Source organism: Beta vulgaris, chromosome 6, assembly GCF_026745355.1.
Source record: "Beta vulgaris subsp. vulgaris cultivar EL10 chromosome 6, EL10.2, whole genome shotgun sequence".
Lineage (NCBI taxonomy): Eukaryota > Viridiplantae > Streptophyta > Magnoliopsida > Caryophyllales > Amaranthaceae > Beta > Beta vulgaris.
In genome coordinates this window covers 3267911-3291386 of record NC_079207.1, presented here as the reverse complement: position 1 = coordinate 3291386, position 23476 = coordinate 3267911, and the positions used below count along the sequence as shown (strand labels likewise).

At 34.0% G+C, this 23476-nt stretch overlaps 2 protein-coding genes across 3 annotated transcripts; one reads left to right on the top strand and one right to left on the bottom strand.

The window, feature by feature from the left end:
• Positions 1-892: 892 nt before the first annotated feature.
• LOC104895033 (sugar transporter ERD6-like 6) lies at positions 893-7254 on the top strand. 2 transcript variants are annotated; one of them, XM_010681431.4, is made up of 18 exons: positions 900-1555; positions 1661-1723; positions 1927-2016; positions 2232-2291; positions 2383-2448; positions 2522-2587; positions 2693-2768; positions 4267-4331; positions 4419-4511; positions 4603-4683; positions 4779-4863; positions 5280-5326; positions 5418-5480; positions 5566-5625; positions 6144-6209; positions 6328-6387; positions 6537-6651; positions 6853-7254. In XM_010681431.4, the coding sequence occupies exons 1-18, from the start codon at positions 1316-1318 to the stop codon at positions 6963-6965; spliced, it is 1509 nt and encodes a 502-aa protein (XP_010679733.1). In that variant the 5' UTR covers positions 900-1315; the 3' UTR covers positions 6966-7254. The 2 variants fall into 2 exon arrangements, with proteins under 2 accessions (XP_057251496.1, XP_010679733.1); XM_057395513.1 differs by lacking the exon at positions 6328-6387 and having other exon boundaries at positions 893-1555.
• Positions 7130-14832, bottom strand: LOC104895032 (uncharacterized). Its single transcript, XM_010681430.4, has 4 exons — positions 13669-14832; positions 8864-8953; positions 8179-8246; positions 7130-7550 (listed from the first exon to the last, which is right to left on the bottom strand). The coding sequence occupies exons 1-4, from the start codon at positions 14317-14319 to the stop codon at positions 7412-7414; spliced, it is 948 nt and encodes a 315-aa protein (XP_010679732.1). The 5' UTR covers positions 14320-14832; the 3' UTR covers positions 7130-7411.
• Between the last annotated feature and the right edge of the window lie 8644 nt (positions 14833-23476).

Sequence of the window (23476 nt, the reverse complement as noted above, 5' to 3'; positions counted from 1 at the left end):
TCATGTTGTATATTAATTTTCATTTCATTTCTTTTTAATCAAACTATATATTACCATTCAAAATAATATTTTTTAAATATATAAAAAATTAAATTCTACATACATAAATATGAAAAACATATAATTTTTTGTAATAATATTTAATATATGTGAATAATTTCATTCATATAACTTTGATCATAATATAAAACGAGTTTCACTTATTGACATGGAAAGCACCAAATAGTATGTAAAAAGTTGAATGCATACCTCCATAAAAAGTTTCATTATTGTCGGTGCTTATGGACATAATTCTTAAAAATTAAAATAGCTTACAAGCAGAGAATAGATGATAGAGTGGAGAGTAGGGATGAAAATGGATCAGGTTCGGGGTGGGTGGAGCTTCACCCGTATCCACCACTCGCATCCATCCGCACCACCCACATCCATCCATCACCCGCATAAGCCATTATCCACATCCATCCATCCGTCATCCATCGGGCGAACGTGAGTTGGGTGGTTAACGAGTGATGATATATATATAACAATTTTTACAAAAAATTATGCCATAAGATACATACTATTTTTTTTTTAGTTGCAACGATTAGACATTTTATACTCACACTTTATGTCTAATAGTTGCAACTAAAAAAACAGAGGTACTATTTATTAAAATTTTCAACCAAATTATGTGAAATTGATAATATGAATGATATGAGTGGGTGTTAATCGTGCAATGGGTTGAGTGACAGATGAAAAGAAAGAGTACCCGCATCATTATCCGTTTCATCTACTACCTGCTTTTCATACGTTTATTTCAGGTTTTCACCTGCTTAATAAAAGCGAGTTAAGCGGATGATTTTGCATCCCTGGTGGAGTGGTCATTGCCTCATAGGAGAACCTAACTAGTATTATAATTTGTACATGAAGGGAAAAGAAAAAATCAGTCACATGTGACATCAACCTCATTTATGAAAACTTCCAAGAAAGGATATTTGTTATCCTTCTTGACCTCCTCTCTCTCCTCTGTAAATCAAAATTATATAAACAAACACAACAAGTAAGACTCAATACAGGGTGGATCAGCCAAATTAGAAAAACCAACATTAAGAAAAGATCACCATCATCATCATCAAATATCATCAAACAAACAGGACCCCCATTTTGTCGTAAGACTCTTCATACTCACAATAAAATAAACAAACACAACAAACATTGGCGCCAAACAGCTAATTCCACCATCAAATAACAAAGAGATCTACCCTCATTTTTTTCTCTCTCTCTGATTTACTACTCAATTTTGTTTCAACAAAACCCCCAAAAAAAAAGTGAAAAAATGAGTAGCAGTGATGCGGAGGATGCGAGGGCGGAGCTCCGAAAACCGTTTCTTCATACGGGTAGTTGGTATCGGATGAGTACGGGTGGTGGAAAAGATCCGATTAGTAGTGGTAGTATGATGATGGGTTCAAGACAATCTAGTATTTTCGGGTCTATTGCTAATATGCGTGAATCCGCCATTTCCATTGTTTTCTGTGTTTTTGTTGTTGCTTTGGGTCCCATCCAATTTGGTTTCACCGTATGTTTTTTTTTTCTTTTTTCTTTTTTCTTTTTTCTATCTCCTTTTTCTTACTTTATTTTTATTTAAAGTTTGATTTTTTTTTATGGTTTATGTTTTTGGCAGTGTGGGTATTCATCCCCAACTCAATCCGACATCATTAAGGATCTTGACCTTAAAGTTTCCGAGGTTTGAATGTTTTACATTTGAATTTCATCAAGATCGCCTATGATTGTGTTTAATTTCAAACTTTGTTATGTAGTGTATATGTTAATTGTATAAAAACCCCATTATATGATAATTTGTTGGTGTAAGAAAAATGTTGCCTTTAGTTGTATGATTGATTTTTGAAGTGATTGATGAAGTGATGATGATGTTAATGGAATTGACAGTTCTCATTGTTTGGATCATTGGCTAATGTGGGAGCAATGGTGGGGGCAATTGCGAGTGGACAGATTTCTGAATACATTGGAAGAAAAGGGGTATGAGATTTTACTCCCTTTCTATAAGTAGTGGATGATATAGTGTTTTTTACTGTATGCCTGTATGGTTTCTAATCATTGGATTTGTGTCGTAGTCACCGGTTACTAATGTCTCGAAAAGGGTCCTATGGATAAGAATAAGGTTCAATTCATGTTTATGTAGGGTGTTATTTCATGATTTCTAAAAGTATGGGTGTGTATGCTTTTAATTGCAGTCATTAATGATCGCCTCAATCCCTAACATTATAGGATGGCTTGTCGTTTCATTTGCGAGGGTAAGTGAATGAGTATTGTTCTATTTGTGTATCTTCCTAGTTGCTTATAAGCTTATTCGATTTCTGCTTCTTACTGCTGCTGTTTTTGTAGGATGTCTCGTTTCTTTACATGGGACGCCTGCTGGAAGGTTTTGGTGTTGGCATTATTTCCTACACGGTAAGAGTTGTTGAATTTGACTTCTTTTTGTTATGTTTGAGCAGATTTTTTTTATAGTTTTCAGTGTAATTAGGTGCCTGTTTATATAGCCGAAATAGCACCTCAAAACATGAGGGGAATGCTTGGATCAGTGAACCAGGTGATTTTCTGGTTTTACTTTAGTTGATCATATTTCTCTATATGATAACTCCTCTGTCTTCAATGCTTAATGTCTGAAGACTGACTAGTGGAATTTCTTTTTCAGCTTGCTGTTACCATTGGCATAATGATCGTTTACCTGTTGGGAATTTTTGTTGAGTGGAGAGCACTTGCAATCATTGGTATGCAATTATTATATGTATTTTTTGTTAATTACTCCAAATGATTGAAGCAGCATAATGTTTACATAACTGGAATAGATATAAACATTTAAGGCTAATACTGAGGTAAAGCTGCAGACGGTCAGTACTGAGAACATCCCGGTAGAGTAAGTCTTCTATATAGAGTTGTAGCTTGTGTGTTTAGCTTGATGGAGCCTGTAAGAGAATCTATGTTGGCCTGCTGTATCTTAGAAGCATAGGACTCGAATAATCTTGGATCTGGAAAGGTATTCGGTCTTGGCATTTTCTAATCGCATAAAGAGCTTAGTTTTGCGGGTGGGACAATAGAACCTGCGTGAAGTCTTTCTGATGAACTTTTACCTGCTGCAGAGTGTAGTAGGCTAGTAGCTAGAAAAGGCTAATTAAATGCTAATACTGTTCTCCATCGGATGGAGAGGAGGATTTTTTGTGGAGCCCGCGCCAAGTAGATTAACTAAAATGCCACCTCTCCACATTTGTAGTGGACAGTTCTCCAAATAATCGTACTCAGCTAGCTTTGGCATAGAGTGTGGAGGTAACTTCTATAATGCAAGTCCTTCAGATCAATGATGCTATAGCCTACAAGGGATATATAGTGGGAGGAGGATAAATCCCATATCAGATGAAAACTTGTATTTTGGCAATAGTCACTTCAGTATAGCAACGGGCTGTGTTTTCCGCAGTGAACAGGGGACCGACATAAGTGAGTTTTTATCCATCAAAGCCTCAGAAGTCAGAGCTGATCCAAATGTATTTCTGATCGATTGGCAACTTCAAAACACAGGATATTACTACAATATCCTTGCCTTATTCTCTGCAACTATTCTCATCCATTGTTCACATGTTTAACTATTCTTGATTCATGAGATAACACGGGATCTCAGTCTCACAGACCAGGTCTTAGGTTCTGTTTGGTTTGACGGGGAACACAATAGCAAATAAGTTGTTCTTTGTTTTGTTCTTTGCAAGAATAGTTAGACAAAATGGAAAAGTGAAAAGGAGGGAGAAGATGGATGAGAGAAGAGGAAGAAGCTAAGTAATAGGGAGGACAACATGGTATTTCTTCTTTCATAAAGAGAAACGTGCATTCCTTCCTTCAGAAGGGAAATGTTTTTCACCTTTAGAAAAACTATTTCTACCCATGGAAAAACTACTTTCCACACTTACAAACCAAACAAAGGAAAATAGGGAAACTGTCTTTCCTGAAAATGTTTTCCATCCAACTAAACACTCGTTGGAGGAGAAACATCAGGTCTGGACAAGCCTATCTCCGTCTTGATGGAGGACTTGTTTGTGTGATAAAAAATTGACCATTGTTCTGATGTAAACTCACTATGACCCTGTACTGAATGGTATATGTAAGTCTTGCATCTTATTTATGTAGGAAGCTTTTTCCCATGCAGATATACATCATTTTCCCTTTGAAGGACACAACCGAATGAACTCTCTAGATTCTGAAATTTCTTCTCATGCTTTGCAGGAATCCTACCTTGCGCTGCGTTGATACCTGGATTGTTTTTCATACCAGAATCTCCTCGCTGGCTGGTCAAAACCTGTTAACATGCATGTTTATTAAGCCTTTCTTTATTATGATATATCATATTCTGACTTTTCTTTCCTTGCCTTTCTCAGGCAAAAATGGGGATGATGGAAGAATGTGAAGCGTCTTTGCAAGTTCTGAGAGGATTCGATACAGATATCTCGATTGAAATGAATGAAATCAAAGTATTCAGTTGAGCTTTTTCATAGTTGATAAACAATATATATTTATCTTGTTTTGCTGTTGCGAGTCCTTAACTAAATTGATGCACTGCAGAAATCTGTGGGATCATCCAGCAAAAGAACAACAATTAGCATTTCACATCTCAAGAGAAAAAGATATTGGTTCCCATTGATGGTACAACGGTTTGTTTGGGACTATGATTTTGTGTTTCCATTATCAACCTTCAAAACATTTTATTTCTCGTCTAATGCTCAATTGACATGTTGCAGTTAGGAATCGGATTACTTTTGCTTCAGCAGCTCTGTGGTATTAATGGAATATTGTTCTACTCCCGCACCATATTTGAAATGGCAGGTTAGAATCATCTAGTAACTGAATCTGGACTTCAAGGGTGAATTCCTGTCAATTTTCTAAGCAAAAGATACACAACACGTTTTCTTTCCAAAAGATTTGGAAATTAACTAGCCACAAATGGCACAAGCCCCTAAGATAGGGAAAGATAAGGACACCCCGACCCGAAAGAAACCTCATTTGTTAAGAAGGTAGGTGATAAATTACCCATGAAGGAAATCACCACAATACCCCAGCTTGGGATGACAAGATTCGAACTCCCAACTTCATGATTTGGAGGTGCAAGTTATCGATATTAGGCCTAGCTGAATTGAATCTCTGAAAAAAATTCAAAAGTTAAAGCAAATATGTCCTTAAAGTTGTGATCTTTGCTTCAATTTATTAGTATGAACATCTTTAATTTACCACAAACTGGACAGGAATATCTGAGGGTGCTGTCGCCACATTTGGTCTTGGAAGCATTCAGGTGACTAAATCTAATCTAAGTTCCTTTTTCTTATTTTTTTTTTGTGATTAGTAGTAAAATCAACCCTTCATCTTTCTGGCAAACTAAACAGGTGGTTGCTACTGGAGTTGCCACTTGGCTGATGGACAGGGCTGGCCGAAGGGTTCTTCTTATAGTATGTTCTGAAATATAACTTTCATCTGGTGTTGTGGTACTATTCATGGATGGAATTAGAGTAAACGAGTTTTGAATCTTTACAGGTATCCTCTGTTGGAATGACTGCTAGCCTCCTCCTAGTTTCAGTCGCATTTTATCTGGAGGTCGGTATCATTTTCTTCATTTTGCATATGCAATACATCCAGCAAAGTTAGGTGCTATACTGCTATATATCATGTTTACACTTACTAGCATTAATGAGCCAAATTCAAATCTGTGGGAAGTGGTAAACTTGCAAAGTCTGGGATCACAACTCGTTTCTATCTTGTGTCCCACCTCATATTTCATTGGACATATCACCAGCGTACAAGCAATAATCTAGTGTTATCGCCTTCTTAGTAGATGCAGATGATATGGGATAATAAGATAAGGCGTTACATGATGTGTCACAATGGGATAGAGTAACTAAACTAGAAGAATAAAGGACCCTTCTTCCAGGGTTACTATTTACTGCTAGCCTGCTAGCCTGCTATTGACACCATCATTGTGCATGATTTCCTCTTCTAATATAGAATTCGGTTGCAAGGCAGAAGAGACCGTATATGTTGATGTAGTGGATGACTATAAGTTCCTAAAATTTTGCTTGCTATTTTATGCCTCCTGCTGTCTACATTGTTGACAGACCATCGTACCAAAAGACTCGGCATTGCACAGCACGTTGGGCATTCTCTCTGTCGTAGGCCTCGTGGTATTGCTTCTAACTCTAATTTCATCACCACTCAGAGGGGATCAAAAAATTAAAAGAACAAAGAAAAATGAAATTATATTAAGCAGATTTAAGACTTGGCTTCTTCTATCTGTGGCAGGCAATGGTGGTTTCCTTTTCTTTGGGAATGGGACCCATTCCTTGGCTTATAATGTCTGAGGTATGCTAATTCATCTATATGTCTAAACCATGTTATATGGAATCTAATTTTGCATGACCTTGGGCTGCTCACTTTCGAAGCTATAGCAAGTATATTATATCATGCATTTTGCAATTAACCACTTGCTCCTTTTATTTCCGTTTAACCAGATACTTCCAGCTAGTATAAAAGGCCTTGCTGGCAGTGTAGCAACAATGGCGAACTTTCTAACTTCCTGGGGTGTCACTATGACTGCAAACTTGCTGCTCGGCTGGAGTAGCGGAGGTGAATCTTTTTATGGCTTCTTCTCTTTACCTTATTTTTACTTGGCAAAACTGATAATTACTGCTTTCCAAGGAAAAAAATGATTATTGCTGAAACTGTTTTATTAGTATTAGATTAGTTCTTCCCTATTGTATTTGAAAGCATCTTGTGTTTATAGCATTATAATCTCCTGATTAATTCTGAATCTCCAATCCTTTGCAGGAACCTTTACAATTTACACATTTTTTGCTGCTTTTACTGTGATATTTGTGGCTGCATGGCTTCCGGAGACAAAAGGAAAGACGCTCGAGGAGATTCAAGCATACTTCAGATAAATGCACAAGTTTGTGGTTATCCCTACTTGGCATTTCATGAGCATTTTATGCAGCATACACAGAAGACTGGAAGGTTAGAAGATTACATTTGTTTTCATAAGTATACAGAAAAGCTACTGCTTTTAAGAAAGCTGATTCTTGTATTTGGGACAACAATGCTACTCTTTCTTTTCATATCATTTGATTCATCTCGCGACTGTTGTACAAACAATACGCTTTATACGCGTTCATATGTATTATTCAGATTCTGAAAAAGAAAAATGCAAATATGGAATTCCATTCTTCGTAATCTAATTCGCACAGTTATTTCCACAAATTTAGACGGGGAAGCATTGTAGTCCCTTTGTCTAGAACTAATAGTCAGGTTGACAGTGTACGTTGTTCGAACTGGTGCTGTAACGAGTTAACGACTAACTCTGGAGTCTGAACAGAGGCACTGAATCGGCTTACTTGTGATCAGCTCCATCAGCATAAACAGAAGCTAAGAAGCGCTTGAGACATCTATTGTACACACACGGTCTCTCGAGGTGAACCAGATGGCCTGCCTTCTTTATACCTTCATATGTCGCTTTTTCCCCGAGTTTTCTGCAAATGTCATCAGGGAAGTTGGAGCATAAGTTTAAGAACAGAATTCTTTGCTAACACTGATTATCAACATTATACTCCATCCACTTCTTTGTATCTTTTTTAAGTGACCAAGGTTTTCAAAAACTCTGCTTTGACTAGTGATATCTTATACAATATGTTTGAGCCACTTTGAGGTTCCCTATGAAATGAGGCATGGAAGGGAGCCACTACGAAGAAGTTCTGGGAGTTACAAAGGAAGCTTCGAGCTCATATTGGTCATGGGTTGAGAACGGGAATTGAACTCTATGAGATCGAGTCTCCCGTTGTTCCTCACTAGATAGATTATAAAAATATACTTTAAGGTATACATTCATCAAATATTCTTACAATTTAAAATCAAGATAGTTTTCATATTTAATGGTCAAAGCTTACTCTCGGATAATAATGCGCACACCTTTCAAAAAAGGCTAAGGTATTAGGTATCATATGGAGTCAGATTTGTTTAGTTGTTTATGTGTTTTCGATATATATTAGCTTTCCATAATTTTTGCAACAATTGATGGTTGAAGGCATATTAGCACGATTTGACCATATAAGTGATTAGTATGTGGTCTACTAATTTAGGAGCGAGGAATGTACTACATACTCTTTCATTTGCTGTGCAATCTCCGTCGTGAAAATTTGATCATTTTCTCCCCATAAAAGATGGATTTTCTGCATACCAAACTGGAAAAATTAGAAGGTATATACTACTACATCTCAAGTTAAAAAAAGTAGCAAGGACGTAGGGAAAAATTGTAGGACATAAATCGAATTTTAGCTAATAAATTGTATCCATTTGATAAGTGAATAAATTGTTATAATGATATTAATTTTGTAACTAACTTTGTGAATAAAGTCCTATGCCAATTAAAAGATCCTTGATCATTCTAGCTTATCCATCTTTTGATAGTTTATCCCCCACAAACTTTTATTATTGTTTTAGAAGTGGTGATGAAATTAAAGTTTACAAAGACAATTACATATTGGAGATGAAGCTTCTAGTACTTCTACTATAGCAGTGACATGAGACTTTTTTTTACGAAATACATATGATCCTATTTTTTTTTATTCGGCTGTCAAATAGATTGTTTTGTTCTTAAAATTCTACTATAAATAGGTTTTCTAATATGTATATGACTATCCTTAGATTGTAAACTATAAATATCGATAAATGATTAACCCTCTAAATTAAGGAGTTTATCCCAAACTAGCAAGTATTATGTCAAGCAAAATGCGAAATTATTGTAGTGCTAGAATATACATAAATAAAAAAAAGTGGAGGAAGATACCTGTGGAAAGTCTGGGATATCAGGGTTTTGATTGGCAATAACCAAAGCCTCCAGGAGTTCACTTCTCTCTTTTCTATTGGTGAACATCACCTGCCATTATTGATTATTTTCAGCGGCTTACAATTATATGGTGGACATAATTTACTATAGGGTAGTCTGGTAGAGTAACATAAATGATAAATGCAATAAACATGTCTTCTGGTACAAGCAAACATTTATTTGTAGATGAATGGACTAGTACGATTCAAAGTTCAAAGACGTTGAAATTTGAAACTTCTTTTTTTTTGGAAAAATTTGAACCTATTTATTGTCCACTTATCCATCATGTTTTTTTTACAGGATCCATCATGTTTGATCATCACAAATTATTAGGTATTTCTTGGTCCACCAAGAGTTAATTGTATCTGAAGTTTGATGATTTCATATGATGTATATATATATATGGGTTATGCTATATGTAGTACTTAGGGTTGCATATAAGATATAAATACACTATTTAAAATGAAAATAAGTTGTGAATTTATGGAAAAATTTTGCATCAACCGATGTAATAAATAATCAGTTAATGCAACTTATTTCCATTTTAAGTTTCTTATACACAGCCCTTAGGGCTGCATATAGCTTTTCCCTATATATATATATTTTAAGCATCACAGTGGTGAAATAAAATTAGTTAAAAAAAAAAAAAAACATTTCCATCGTAAATACTTTGCAAATTATGTTTGGTCATACTGTGACCAACCAAAGAGTAATGGTCACGTGGTGAACAAAAAAAATTATGTCATGAAAAAAGTGGACCCCATCAAGTGTTGGAAAATTGCAAAATGTATTTACCAAATTAAAATGGTTATATTCCAAAAAATAAAATAATACCAATGATCTCTATTCTGCCATATTTTGTTATACTTCAAAAAAAATATTTTTAAAGTAAAAAGTATGAGAAAGAAAATTGATGAACTTTTTTTTATGTCATGGGTGGAATGATTTTGTAAATTTGGTCATGAATCATGACATATTTTCAATGATGTTGTAGAGCGAAAGGAATATATATTTTTTTATTCATGGTGGTGGATGCTTTTAAATGCATATGAATACATAATAGATATTTTGTCATATCATTCATCACAAAACCCAACCTTCGACTTTCAAAAAACATGAAATTAACAATACAGTAAAAGGATTCGGGAGTAGTGATAAAGGAACATGTCTTAGCTTGTTAGTTGTTTCTCATGGAACTGGAAGTAGATAGCTATAAGAATGTTTTGAGAACATATCAATATTTTATTCTAATGTGTTTAAGAAGCTTGGTAACCTCAAGGGTTACTCAAACATTTTTCGAGGTAATTGCATGCTTAATTAAATCAATCAAATACTTTTTTTAAACTTTCCAAAAAGTCTATTGTAACCTTCTGAAAAACAATATATTCAATTTATGTCTAACTAAACGGACATTATTTACGAGTCTGTTTGGTTCGTGATATTTGGACTTCAAAAAACGGAATCAATTACCAATTTCGATTCTTTTTGTTTGGTTCAACCCCTCGTCAATCCATTACCAGTACTTGTGGTAATGAACTCCCACAATTTGTTACTCTTCCCTTCCCCTCAAGTAACAAAATACATTATTTGGTGGTAATGATTATCATTTCATTTCCATTCCATGACTTGAACCAAATATATTTTTGTTACTCTTCCTCTCCTCTACCCCCCACCAATTATATTAGCTCACAATGCATTTGATGTGATGCATCACTACTTAAACTTTTCATTTAAAATGCGTTTCGATTTAAGGTACGGTGTTACGTGGTGCCCTACTCAAGTTTCTAATACACATGTTTATGACCTCATTAAAAAATATTAATAACATGTACTCCCTCCGTCCCATAATATAGTGCTCACTTTTCATTTTTCACAAGAATTAAGGAAAATGAAAAGAGTTTTAGGATTTGTACAAAAATACTCCCTCCGTCCCATAATATAGTGCTCACTTCTCATTTTTCACAAGAATTAAGGAAAATGGAAAGAATTTTAGGTTTTCACAAAAATTTATATTTAAGTAAATGTTTATTGGGTATTTTTGTCTTGGAACTAGTTTTTTTCTTCTTTTCCTTTAAAATAAAATGAAAGAGCAATAAATATTCCTTGGAATGGTGTAAAACAATAAATAGGGGCACATATTTTAAAAGAAAGTAGGGGTATTTTGGAACGTTTTTATGTAGAAATGAAGGATAATTTAGTCCAAACAAATTGATAAAAAGGAAACAGGCACAACATTTTGGGACACCTAAAGAGGAATGCAAGTACTATATTATGGGACGGAGGGAGTATATATTTAAGTAAATATTTATTGGGTATTTTTGTCTTGGAACTGGTTTTTTTCTTCTTTTTCCTTTAAAATAAAATGAAAGAGCAATAAATATATCTTGGAATGGTATAAAACAATAAATAGGGGCACAAATTTTAAAAGAAAGTAGGGGTATTTTGGAAAGTTTTATGTAGAAATGAAGATAATTTAGTCTAAACAAATTGATAATATGTAAGTATGATCTCTAACACTCTTATTAAGGTAATTAACATTCTCTTACCCCAACTCCATTGATCGATATTTTTATTTTTTCCCCTATTCCTTTGAAGTATTTTTTAAAAACACTAAGCTAATTATTTAGTGTTATTATCATAAAGTATTATATTAATAAATAAAATCTTTTCTTATCCCGGGCATAACCCCGACCTAATAACTAGTTTACTTATATTTTCTGCTCCATATTTCCCCTGCCCCCGTCTTCTTTCAACCTCATTTTAGGAAAATTGTGTGTAACATGTTTGAATAAAAATGCTGTAGTGTGCCCATTTCACACCTCTGTTTAGGCTTTCATTAATTAGGTGTAGTTGGTTGAACTACTTGACAAAGGTAAACGAAACTACTATAAATAAGGCCAATTATTACACTAGATACTCCATAACAATTCAATTACTAATATTCAATTAATATGTCAGAATAAGATGTTACTTTCAGATTAATACGTATTTATTGTCAGGTTTGAGGTTTGTTGTACCAAATGAGCAATAAACTGAAAGATCTTAAAGAGTGATTGGTTGACGACTTGACTTTTATTGCTTATCGTGAAAGAGCATGAAATCTAATTGGAGTATTTATTTGTCTATATCCGCTAATATTTTAAAGAGTGTTGTTAAATAAGTCTACATAAACAATAAGATACGAACACGTGACCTCAAGTTAATATTCTAAAATTTTAACCAATAAACTACGCAACATCAGATGTTAATTTTTAACATAAAAATATTTATAACTCGAGGTGATGCCTCAAGTTTAAAAATTAGTATTTCATGAAAAATCTGAATCGATCATATTTCAATCCAATGATTAAAGTACCATAATGTTTTTTAAAAGGTGTTATTTTGAGACGAAACATTATAAAAAAGCGCGACTAATTAGATAAAATAAACAGCTTCAATTAATTATAAATTTCACAAGTTAAATTACATTATAACTCGAATTATTCTAATATAATGTGTTAGAATGCCTTAAATATGTTATTTAGCACTTACATAACCTGTTTTGCGGCCCTATTTTGGCCTATTTCATTCAGGTTATTAGAACGATATTATATAAATTATGTAAAACGTAATCCTTTTTTGCCTCTATATTATGTATTTTGTACACTCTCTTCTCCAAAATAATAAGATCAGCTTTCTCTCTAATTATGGATGTAGCTAACACATTGTTAGTGAACTCTGTAAATATATGCAACATTCTGTTTTCTTCTTTATTTTTCTTCTTTGCTTGAATTGCCGGTTGTTTTTGTCACAACAAGATTCGCTAGTCTAGTAGCTTAAAATAACATCTGTTGACAATATAATTCCTAAAAAATGAGTGTAAAAAATTTAAGAAAATTGGACAGGACTTTGACTATGTGTGTCTGTATGTACATGCACTAAATTTTTTTTATTTGAAGAAGATCAGAAAACTCATCTAATTGTATGTTTGTGTGTCAATGGAGTATAAGGTTATATTTATTAACATTTAAGTTTGTGTAACTTTTTTCTTCTTCCAACATATAGCTATGTTAGACTCTTTTCAATTAACACTGTACAGTCCAAAAGAAGTGCAAAACTCGTTTTCTGTTTAATTAGTTACCTATGTTTGTGGTGGCAACGAATTGCTTAAAGTTAAAATCCTTAAAGCATGTTCTCGGCTCTTGCGGAAAACCTGATCCACCTAACAACTCCCTTCTATATATTCCTCCTCCAAAAACAAAAACAGGAAAAAAAAAATAATCAAGAGACATACATTTTCTATAGATAACAATCCTTTAGAAATATATATCATCCCCTAGTGATCATAAGTTCATAGTTTGATTAATCTTATCAAACAGGGCCCATAGTATTTCATTATGTACTATATTAGCTCTCAAGTGTTACTGTTTTAGATACCACCTTCACAAGACTTTACCGATTAAGATAGACTGTAACCACAAAATTTCCAAGTATATCTATAATTAAGTTTATTTTAAGACTATATTTTCAGTATTTGTTCACTTGTCTAAAGCTATTTTTGTACTTTGAAGCAAGCCATATGATCAAGTAGATAGGAAATAACCATGATTATTACATCTACTTGTGTGTGTTCCCCCCAAGTCATAAACTCTACCTAGAAAAACTAGGTTAAAAACTCGAAACTAGTACTTCTATAAAAAAAGCTCTCACATAATAGAAAGGAGTGTTTCACTTATTATGGAACGGGGAAGTACTAGTAATAAAAAAGAAAGTGGTGGTTAAGTTACCTCAAGATAATCCTTGTGCAAGCAATTAGGAAACCACAACTTCTTATAAGTAGCTATCTTAAGCAACGTTTTCAACCCTTGAACCGACGTCGGTAACAACAACTCCGACGATGATTTGAACCCCATCCTATTCAACTCCGCCTCACTGATCGATTCAGTCATTGCGAGGATCGAACCCGACACCACCAACGCCTCAACAAGGTCTGGCCGCAACTCTGCAAGCTTAAAACCAACCATACCTCCGTAGCTGAACCCCACTAGGGTGCACCTAGTGACGCCCAACTTCGATAGCGCCATCGCTAGGCACTCCGCTTGAAATGTCGGAGACCTGTCGATGGCGCTCGTGCAGGACCCCCCGAAGAAAAGGAGGTCCGGCACGTAAACTTGGTATTTCTTAGTCAAGGCACTTATTTGAAACTGCCAGGTTACTATCCCCTCGGCCGCAAACCCGTGGATTAAGACTACCACGGGTTTCGGCTTTAGGGGATGCTTATTGCTAGGCTTTTTTTGTTTGGGTTTTGCGAGTGTTTCGGCGGGTACCCAAAAGGTCATTGAGGTTCCTGGCTCGATTTCTACGGTTGTGGGACGAATTCCTGCCATTTTTAGTAGGCCGTGGAGGAGGGGTTTTTGGGCTTCTACAAGGTTCACCATTTTTTTGTAAGAGAATTTTTCTTGATAAGTTTTATGGAGTACTAACAAATGCTCTACAAAATATGAGTATATGGAATGAGGGGAGGTAAGCGAGTGTGGTTATAAAGTACTCCTTTTACTTGCTGATTTTATAAGTTGATAACTTTTGTGGGAAAAAAAAAGAGAGAAAAATATGTGAAGATGGGGTTTGGTGGGAGGTGGTTGTTACCTTTGTAATTAGAATTGTTGTGGGAATTCATTAGTTTACTGACCTACGTACTGGCATAACAAAAATCGTGAGCTGTTATTGGTTGTAAGAATTTAAGCGAAGAACGAGGAGTATAGTAGTATGTATACGATACAGCAGTTATGTAAGATTGATTGGTTTGAGTGTGTTGAATGTTGGACGGAGTATGGCTTAATTAGCGGCTAATTGGGTAAGTTCAGGTAGTGTAGCTAGAATTGTGGTGCGGATGTCCCATGTCCCTCACTGGTACTTGGGCGCTGTTTTCTTTTTATGGTATTCGAACTCAATATTCATATTTGCCTATTTGGGGATAGGTATTTGTCTAGATGTCAAATTTGGACATTTTATAGGAAAATGTTCCATATTTTTGCCCAATATAAAATGTTGAATTATCCATACTCATGTAGGAGTCTTGACTCTCTAAAAACTAAGATGTGTATTTCAGTTAAATTGAGCTCTAAGTAATTAGTATACTTTCAATTTTTGCTATGAGATGTTGATTTTTTTTTCTTCTTAGTGCAGTTTCTCTTTTTCTGCCATTTTCTTTGCATATATTATTTTTCCTCCAAACAAAAGAAAAATTAAACCAACTCACTTATTGATGCGATTTATAGTAACAACTGCAGCAATAAATCAACCTATTGCTGTGTTTTGTGACCGCAACAATAGCTCGACCTATTGTTAGGTCTTGATTTATTGCGCGTCGAAATTCGCAACAATAGGGCCTTTAAAGACCGCAGCAATAGGGCCTTTAAAGACCGCAACAAATCAAGACCTAACAAATAGAGCCATTACTAGTGTCATATATATTTTGAGGCATTTTGATCTTTTTTCTTGCACGAATCATCATTTGTAAAACATCTTCACTTGAAATCTTGATTAAGTATTTCCTTTGTTCTCTTCATCAATGATACCTTGCATATCATGAAACTAAAGCATAAGTATTAAATAATAATAACTAGTTTGTCTTTTGTTTATTAATCATTTTCAAAACTAAAAGGTCAACAACCATAAATCCCAATTTTGGAGTGTTTTCCTATGAAAATAATCTCAATAGTTTGATTTCTTTATGAATGATCTCAAGTTTCAGGATACTTTTCTCATACTGGTCCCGACTCCCGAGTGATGTTTTACCTATTTTACATGTTAAAATTTGCTATTTTTTGGGGTTGAGACTTTTGTTCTTCTTCGTTTTCCTTGCCCTTTTCACCAATTAGGCTGAGATTGTTAGTTAGAGCATGTTATGTGGATACATTTTACCTGAAAATTTGATCTAATTTCAGTTACAACTATTATAGCTAGGAAAGATGCCACCAAATTTGAGATTATTTATAAATTAATCAAAATTGAGATCAGTATGGCAAGACACGACAAACTTGACATCTTCGATGATAATTTTTCTTTTTTTAGTATTGTATAATCATAAATAACCACCCACATGAAATCTCCCTAGTTCATTATTAACTAGTCGTATATGCATGTGATGCGTGCGTCAACAACCTTATGTAGTTATATGTACGAATGGACATATTTTTTTAATCTAAAATTATTTTGGTAGTGATTATTATTGAGGTTCTTTTGTAGATGTTACTATCTTTAAATTGAAGGTGACCGATTTTTAACTTTTCCATACCGCTACTGAAAATTTTGGTCGATGATTTAATAATTCTTTGTCAATGGCTTTATTATAGTTATTTAACGATTGTAATGTTAATAAGTCATATTGTTTGAACTTTGTAAATATGAAATATTATGTTGTTAGAATATAGCGCTAATATTTTTTATTGAAGATTTTAACTAATTTCGTGAATGAATGATGTCAATCTATTTTGTCAAATTATTAATGCTGATTGCATATTTCATTTTTAACTTATTTCATATCACAAGTTGAATAGATTCTCATTTTTTATTTTTTTAAAATAAAACGTTTTAAATAATTATAGGGTATTTTAGTCATTTCAAAAGGGGACACCATACCTTTTTTTTTGAGGGGAAACAGTAAGCCATATTATTAGTTAACATCCAACTCCGCCAAGGCTAATACACCTTGCGGAAACAAGTCCACAAATATATGTTCCACCCCATTTGATGAGTGTAAACGGGCAACAACAAAATGTGCTACTGTATTCCCTCTCCTTTTAACATGAGAAACATGAAAATTAAAAAAACTATCCCAAGCAAACAATTTTTTTTTTTTTTTTTGATAAGTTTAGTTCGCTTTTATTTCATAGATCTAATTTCAGTTACAACTATTATAGCTAGGAAAGAGCGCCCAAATTTCTTCCTAACAATCGCCTTGGTATAATAGAAATTGATTAACTTATCCCTTAACTTATACTCCCTCCGTCTCATAATATAAGTCCTGATTCTGTTTTTACGCGGGAATTAAGGTTAAATGGAATCTTGTTTTATTTGAATAAAAAAAATTATTTTTATCGAGAAACACTTACATTGCTTTTTTCTTTTTAACAAAAAATAAAAACTGTCATTTAATGTTGCATGGTTTAATGTGTAGAGGAGTTTAATGAGGTAAAAGATTCCATTTTGTCATTAATAAGGTGCATTGGAAGCTGAAATTATGATGACATTTTGGGAATTAAACTATTTTCATGAGGGTATTTTGGGTATAATTATTGATTGAAAATAGAAATAAGACTTATATTTTGAGACACCTTATAAGGAAACAGGACTTATATTATGGGACGGAGGGAGTATAATAGAGATTGATTATTCCTGGTCAGTATTGACATAAGGTTGTTACTTGTTGGATATGGATTAGTAATGTCCAAACTCCATATTACTTGTTACTTGTTGTTTCAAAACTGATTACTGATCAACTGCTCTTCCTAATACCGTGGCCCCTCTTGCCTAACTTGCGGTCGCAGGAGAGAACTAGAGTGCGAGCTACCTGGATTTCAGCTACAAGTCGTTTGCCTAAAATTGTATTCTGCGTATGATACAAGCAACCCTCTTCACCAAGTAATCTCACCCTTTCCTTATGAACTTCCCTTATTTTAAATAATTTTCTGCTATAAAAACTTCTAGGCACTTGGATTTTTTTTTATAAGCAATAATTATCATCACAAATTTCAGGCTTGTAATAATCTCATTAATAAGAAAATAAAAAAGGTTTAGAGTAATCTTCTCAAATTTCATACATGTATAGTTAAATTAATTATAAATTTGGTGATAGCTTTCTCATATTGGTCCCATTTCAAATAATATCAATTTATCATATAACATATTCCATTTCGTCATGGGTGTCTAATGGCTGGAAAGGAAAGATACGATGGAAGAATAATAGGAATTCAGACCTCAAACGAGCATAAATTAACCTGAAATTAATATGATGGGAAGACACCTCAAACTTAGGGGTCGTTTGGTTGAAGTTGGAAAGTATAGCTTCCCTTGAATTTGCATTGCCCATGAAATTTCATTTCCTAGGAAGTACATTTTTTGTTTGGTTAACATGGGAAATTCTATTTCCCATGGGAATTTCCACTTATCTATGGGGGCCTAAGTAAGTTATTTACTCCATTTTGTAGGAAATAGAACTTCCCATGTTTTTGCCAACCAAACAACAACACATATACCTACTTCCTAGGAATTCTAATTTCCCATGTATTTGAAGGTTAACCAAACAAGCTTAAGATTTATAATGACATAATGACAAACTTATCTAAAATAAAAATTAAGTTAATTAGACCCAAAAGAACATTTTTATTTTAACGAAACTTAGAGAACTTAAGCTCTGTTCTATTCAACTTATTTTAACTTATCTTAGAAAAAAATTTAGATAAGATAAGATAAGTTCATATAAGATAAAATAAGTTCAGATAAGTTTAAATAAGTTAAGATCAGATCAGTCTAATAATACAACATCAATAAGTTCAATAAGTTCAGATAAGATAAGTTAATTTCAGATAAGATAAAAAAAAAAGTAAGATTAGTTCAAGCATTATAATATAAGTTCAAACAATATACTATAAATTCAAATAAGATAAGATAAGTTCATATAAGTAAAAATAAACGAAACGGCCATTAATTACACTTATTTTTGAGTTGAATCTACTTTTATACCATTTAACCTAATTTAATTTACAACAACTTTTTTTTCTTGTTTTTTTAAAAGTAGAAAAACACCTTGGGCATCAATTTCAACTTATGTTAGCTTCCTGTCCTAAAATGACAGCACATTTGGGCTAGAGGCTAAAAGCTTGAACACCTTGCGCAGCTGTGAAATGCCGATTTTTAAGTAATCCGTAGGTGGGCCGATTTTGCCATGAAAATTGCCCAATTAAACTGTGGGCCGGCTAAAGTATATCTGTCTTTTTGTGCTACGAACCTGAGTCAACATACCATATATTGGACCATTAGGCGAATCCATATGGTCTTCATCAAGTACTAACTTCAACTCCTGCCTCCTGGGCCAGCTAGCAGATCAAGATGTTGTGTTATATTGGTGCTGTATTATTGTCATTGGCTCCACAGTGGTGTAGCAAAAATTGACTTGGCTCGCAATCGAATCTAAAACCTAGACAAAACCTAACAAAAACTGAAAAACATGTTTCGATAAAGTCTCTTAAATGCATACAGCCGCACAATTCTAATCAAACTGTCATCTTGATATATTAGCCAAGGTCAACAATATTGAGTTTCAATAATTTGGGCTACAAACCTCAAATATTAAACCTAGTTAGTACTTGGTAGAGTGTACATAATACAAACTTGTATCTAGTCACCTGTTAAAGACTTATGATAATAACAAGTTTAGCTTCGCTCACTTGGTGGAAGATTCCACCTTGTAATTTAAAGGTAAGGGGTTCAAATCTCTCCAAGTGAATAGCACTTACAAGAGGATTCTACTTAGTACTGTTTCTCCTTCTTTTCAAGTGCTTGGGCCTTTAAATCGGACTCTCTGCGACGGCATCCCAAATTCATCTTATCAATTTTAAAAAATTATAACCTTTTTATAATACTATTGTTTTTCATTTACAAACTAAGCCACAATGACTCTCTCGATTTTACAAATACTTTATTCATTTGTTTTTGCATAAACAAAAAGATAAAAGTATAAGGTGACCATGTTAAGATCTCATGAAATAAGTCATGGGAGTTAACCTTAAACGACCCCGTAGTAAAGAAAAGAAAATAATCACTTTTTATGTTTGGGAAGGTAAGGGGAGCTACCCCATGGCTCAATTTATTGTCAAATTTGATTTTAGAATAATTGACATGTAAAGGGCTCAAACTCTCTTTAGTTAGTAGATGCATGTGGGGATGTAGCTCAGACTATTTCATTATCCATGAAATTTAACTTGGTATATCATATTATCATAACCCTAAGTTGGGCCTTAACATTGTGGATTAAGATTATGAACAATAACTCATATATGAAGGCATGCGTTGAGATCTCATGAGAAACTAATGTGAGTTCTCCTACAATGCACTACTACAATGCACTACAATGAAGAAGAAGGAAGAAACAATCCACTTTATAACTTAACAAACTACTCCACCTATTGTCGATTGATTTTAACAAGAAAACTTTAATAAAATTGTAAGTGAAACTTCTCCCCATTAATAGTTGTGGCCTAATCTCACAATAAATAATGATGGAAGTTAAATAGACATAATAAAGAAAAGGTAAAATTGGCCTCAACATCCTGAATTATAGCTTGGGTGCATCCAACACCACCATCTATGACTAATAGCCTAAACACCACCAATTACGGGGTATGGTGCAGTCTATACCACCAACTACGGGGCATGGTGTCGTATGTACCATAAAAACCCACAGTCTTTGGCAACATTTTAGGCTTCCGTCCTCATTTAATTTATGGTACCGAATGCACCCCACCGCATAATTGGTGGTGTTGGACACACCCAAGCTATAGTTCAAGGTGTTGAGTACAATTTTGTCAAAAATATATAATATAAAAGTATTGGGGTTTAAAAAATGAATGTCATTAGACAAAGTGTAGGAGTGTTTTTATTTCGCTTACGTGGTGTAAGTGCGTATTGTATTTGACTACCCCATTGTTAATGTTTTATTGAAAATTATTTTGAAAGAAGTCGCCAACAATTCTTTTTAGGAAGAATCAGAAACCTAATTGGATAAGGGAAAACTGTAGGGACAAATTATCCAATGTAGATTTCCCCATCTAGACTCCATAGATGGTCAAAGTGAACTAAAGATTGAGTTGGGGTGTGAGAGTACAACAGAGTCAGGAACAATGTTGCCCATTTCTAGCCTTTACTAAATATCGATTCATTACAGATTTTATGCCAAAGAAGAATCATATAATATTTTTATTAAAAATAATTTAGTGTAGGTTGGTTCAAGAAACACATGAAAAAACTATTTTTTAGTGATATGTTATTATGCAATCAATGTACAGGCCAGGGAACCTAGCAGGTTGTATTGTCCAAATTGATCTGATTAATTAATATTAGAGCAATTCTTTAGGTCTTGATTAGCAAAAATATCATGTAGGCGATAAAAGCAACAACGCAGGACAATCATATAGTATTCATATAATGATCATGCATTACAGATTTTATGCCAAAGAAGAATCATATAATATTTTTATTAAAAATAATTTAGTGTAGGTTGGTTCAAGAAACACATGAAAAAACTATTTTTTAGTGATATGTTATTATGCAATCAATGTACAGGCCAGGGAACCTAGCAGGTTGTATTGTCCAAATTAATCTGATTAATTAATATTAGAGCAATTCTTTAGGTCTTGATTAGCAAAAATATCATGTAGGCGATAAAAGCAACAACGCAGGACAATCATATAGTATTCATATAATGATCATGCATGCATATATATAATATAAAAATAAATAAAAAAAGGAAGGAAGGATTAGAATATACACTAGGTCAATTTTATATTAAAGATCTACATCATGAAATAAAGAGTTAGTAACTTCATAATAAAAATAGAGAATTTATTCAAGGATCCTCGGGATTATATCGTGGCTTGGGTCTGCGAGATTCACAACCTTGGGGACGAGCAATTGTTAAGCCTGAAAATCTGAATGTCTGAAAGTGTAGATTTGAATGTGTTTGCGTTTGAAATGTATGAGTTTTTGTAGGGAATTTTATAATGCGTAGAGAGGTTCGTAAGATATTCGTCGAGTTTGACGTGTGTTAATGTGAAAATTCATTCTGAAATCTATACGAAAATCGGGCCTATTTATAGGAAAAACAACATTGCACCTCACACGCCAGCTGCCTCTGGCACATGATGACGTGTCAAGCGCATGACGTGACATGCCTAGTAGAAAGTGTTATATGTGGTTGATAGGCTAAAGTCGTATCATCTAATCAAAAATAACCTAAGGTCCACTAACTAGTAGTCAGGGAAGTAAGGATCGAATCCACAGGGAGAAAGTTATATTATTATGTCTGAACTCTAATATTACATTAACAAAATCAGATGAATAGAGTTGTATTACTAAACTAAGCAAATAACAGAACTAAATAAGAAGGTATAAATAGATTAATAAAGCACTAGAATCATGGATCATTATGCATACAGTTCGGGAAATCAGGGACGAATAACAACCACCTAATAAGTCAAATTGTCTAGGGCACATGTAATTTCTCTCGAACATTACCTCCCTCAAAGATCACCCAGCCGCTCTCGTATGGTCAAGGGTCACTTTGCCTAATGATTGAAAGCCTATACGGTTTCTCTCCTCTCGAAGCAGATTCAGTATTGCAACAATAGAAATATAAATCGGGACTAAATAAATCTAGCATGAAAATTCAACCATATTAGGAAGCAATAATTGAAATACAAGGAAATCAAACTAATCTACCAATCCCTCATTGCACACATAGATCCCCACAATCCTAGAAATAAAACTACTCAACCATATTAGGAAACAATTGAAATACAAGGCAATCAAACTAATCTACCAATCCCTCATTGCACACATAGATCCCCACAATCCTAGAAATAAAATTCAACCATATTAGGAAAACAATTGAAATACAAGGCAATCAAACTAATCTACCAATCCCTCATTACACACATATATCCCCACAATCCTAGAAATAAAACTACTCACTCATAATTATGAAAACAATAACAAAATTAATATAAAAACTCATAATTTGAAAACATTACAAGTCACTAAGAAAATAATCTAATTAACAATAGAAGAAGTAATAAAGAAAGATTACCAAATTATATTGAAGTTGTGAATAAGAAAAAGGTTCGATCTTGAATTGAAATAAAAAAAGCACTAAATTAGGGTTCTTGAAACACTCTCTAAAGAAACTAATAATAAAAACCAAGATGTCATCTAGAAATTCTAATTTTTCTATTTATACAAGTCCTAGAACCCATAGGAAAAAGTCTCGAAAATCAACCCCGAATTCACTAAAAATCGCATGGCGCAACGTTGCCCGATCGGGCCAAAGTCGCCCGATGAAATCGGGCCGCCTAAGAGTTCAGTGGCTGCGCATCATATTTTCCATGGGCGACCGATGTTGTCGGGCCTAATCGATCGGGCGTCAACAACGAATTACGATTGGGCTTCAACGCCCGATCGGGCCCGCAATAGAATCCTTGTCTTGCTTCTGCGCCCGATCGGGTTGTACTGCCCGATTCTATCGGGCCGATCATCTTTCACTCGTTTCTTGGCTCAAGAGCCAAATCTTTGGCTCTTCTTTTGCTCAAGGTTCCAGAAAGCATCCTCGGGATCTCGGGACTCAACGTTCAACCTCTCCAATCCAATGTAGCGGTCATATAACAGATAGAAAGTAGGTAATAGTTCCCTAAAACCTGTAATACAACACAAAACAGCAAACCACAACTAGATGGAGAGAGTTAGTACAAAATGGCTCCTAAGAGCACCATAAACATCACTTTTAGCATATAAGTAGGGGAGAAAGACTCGATATAAAATCAT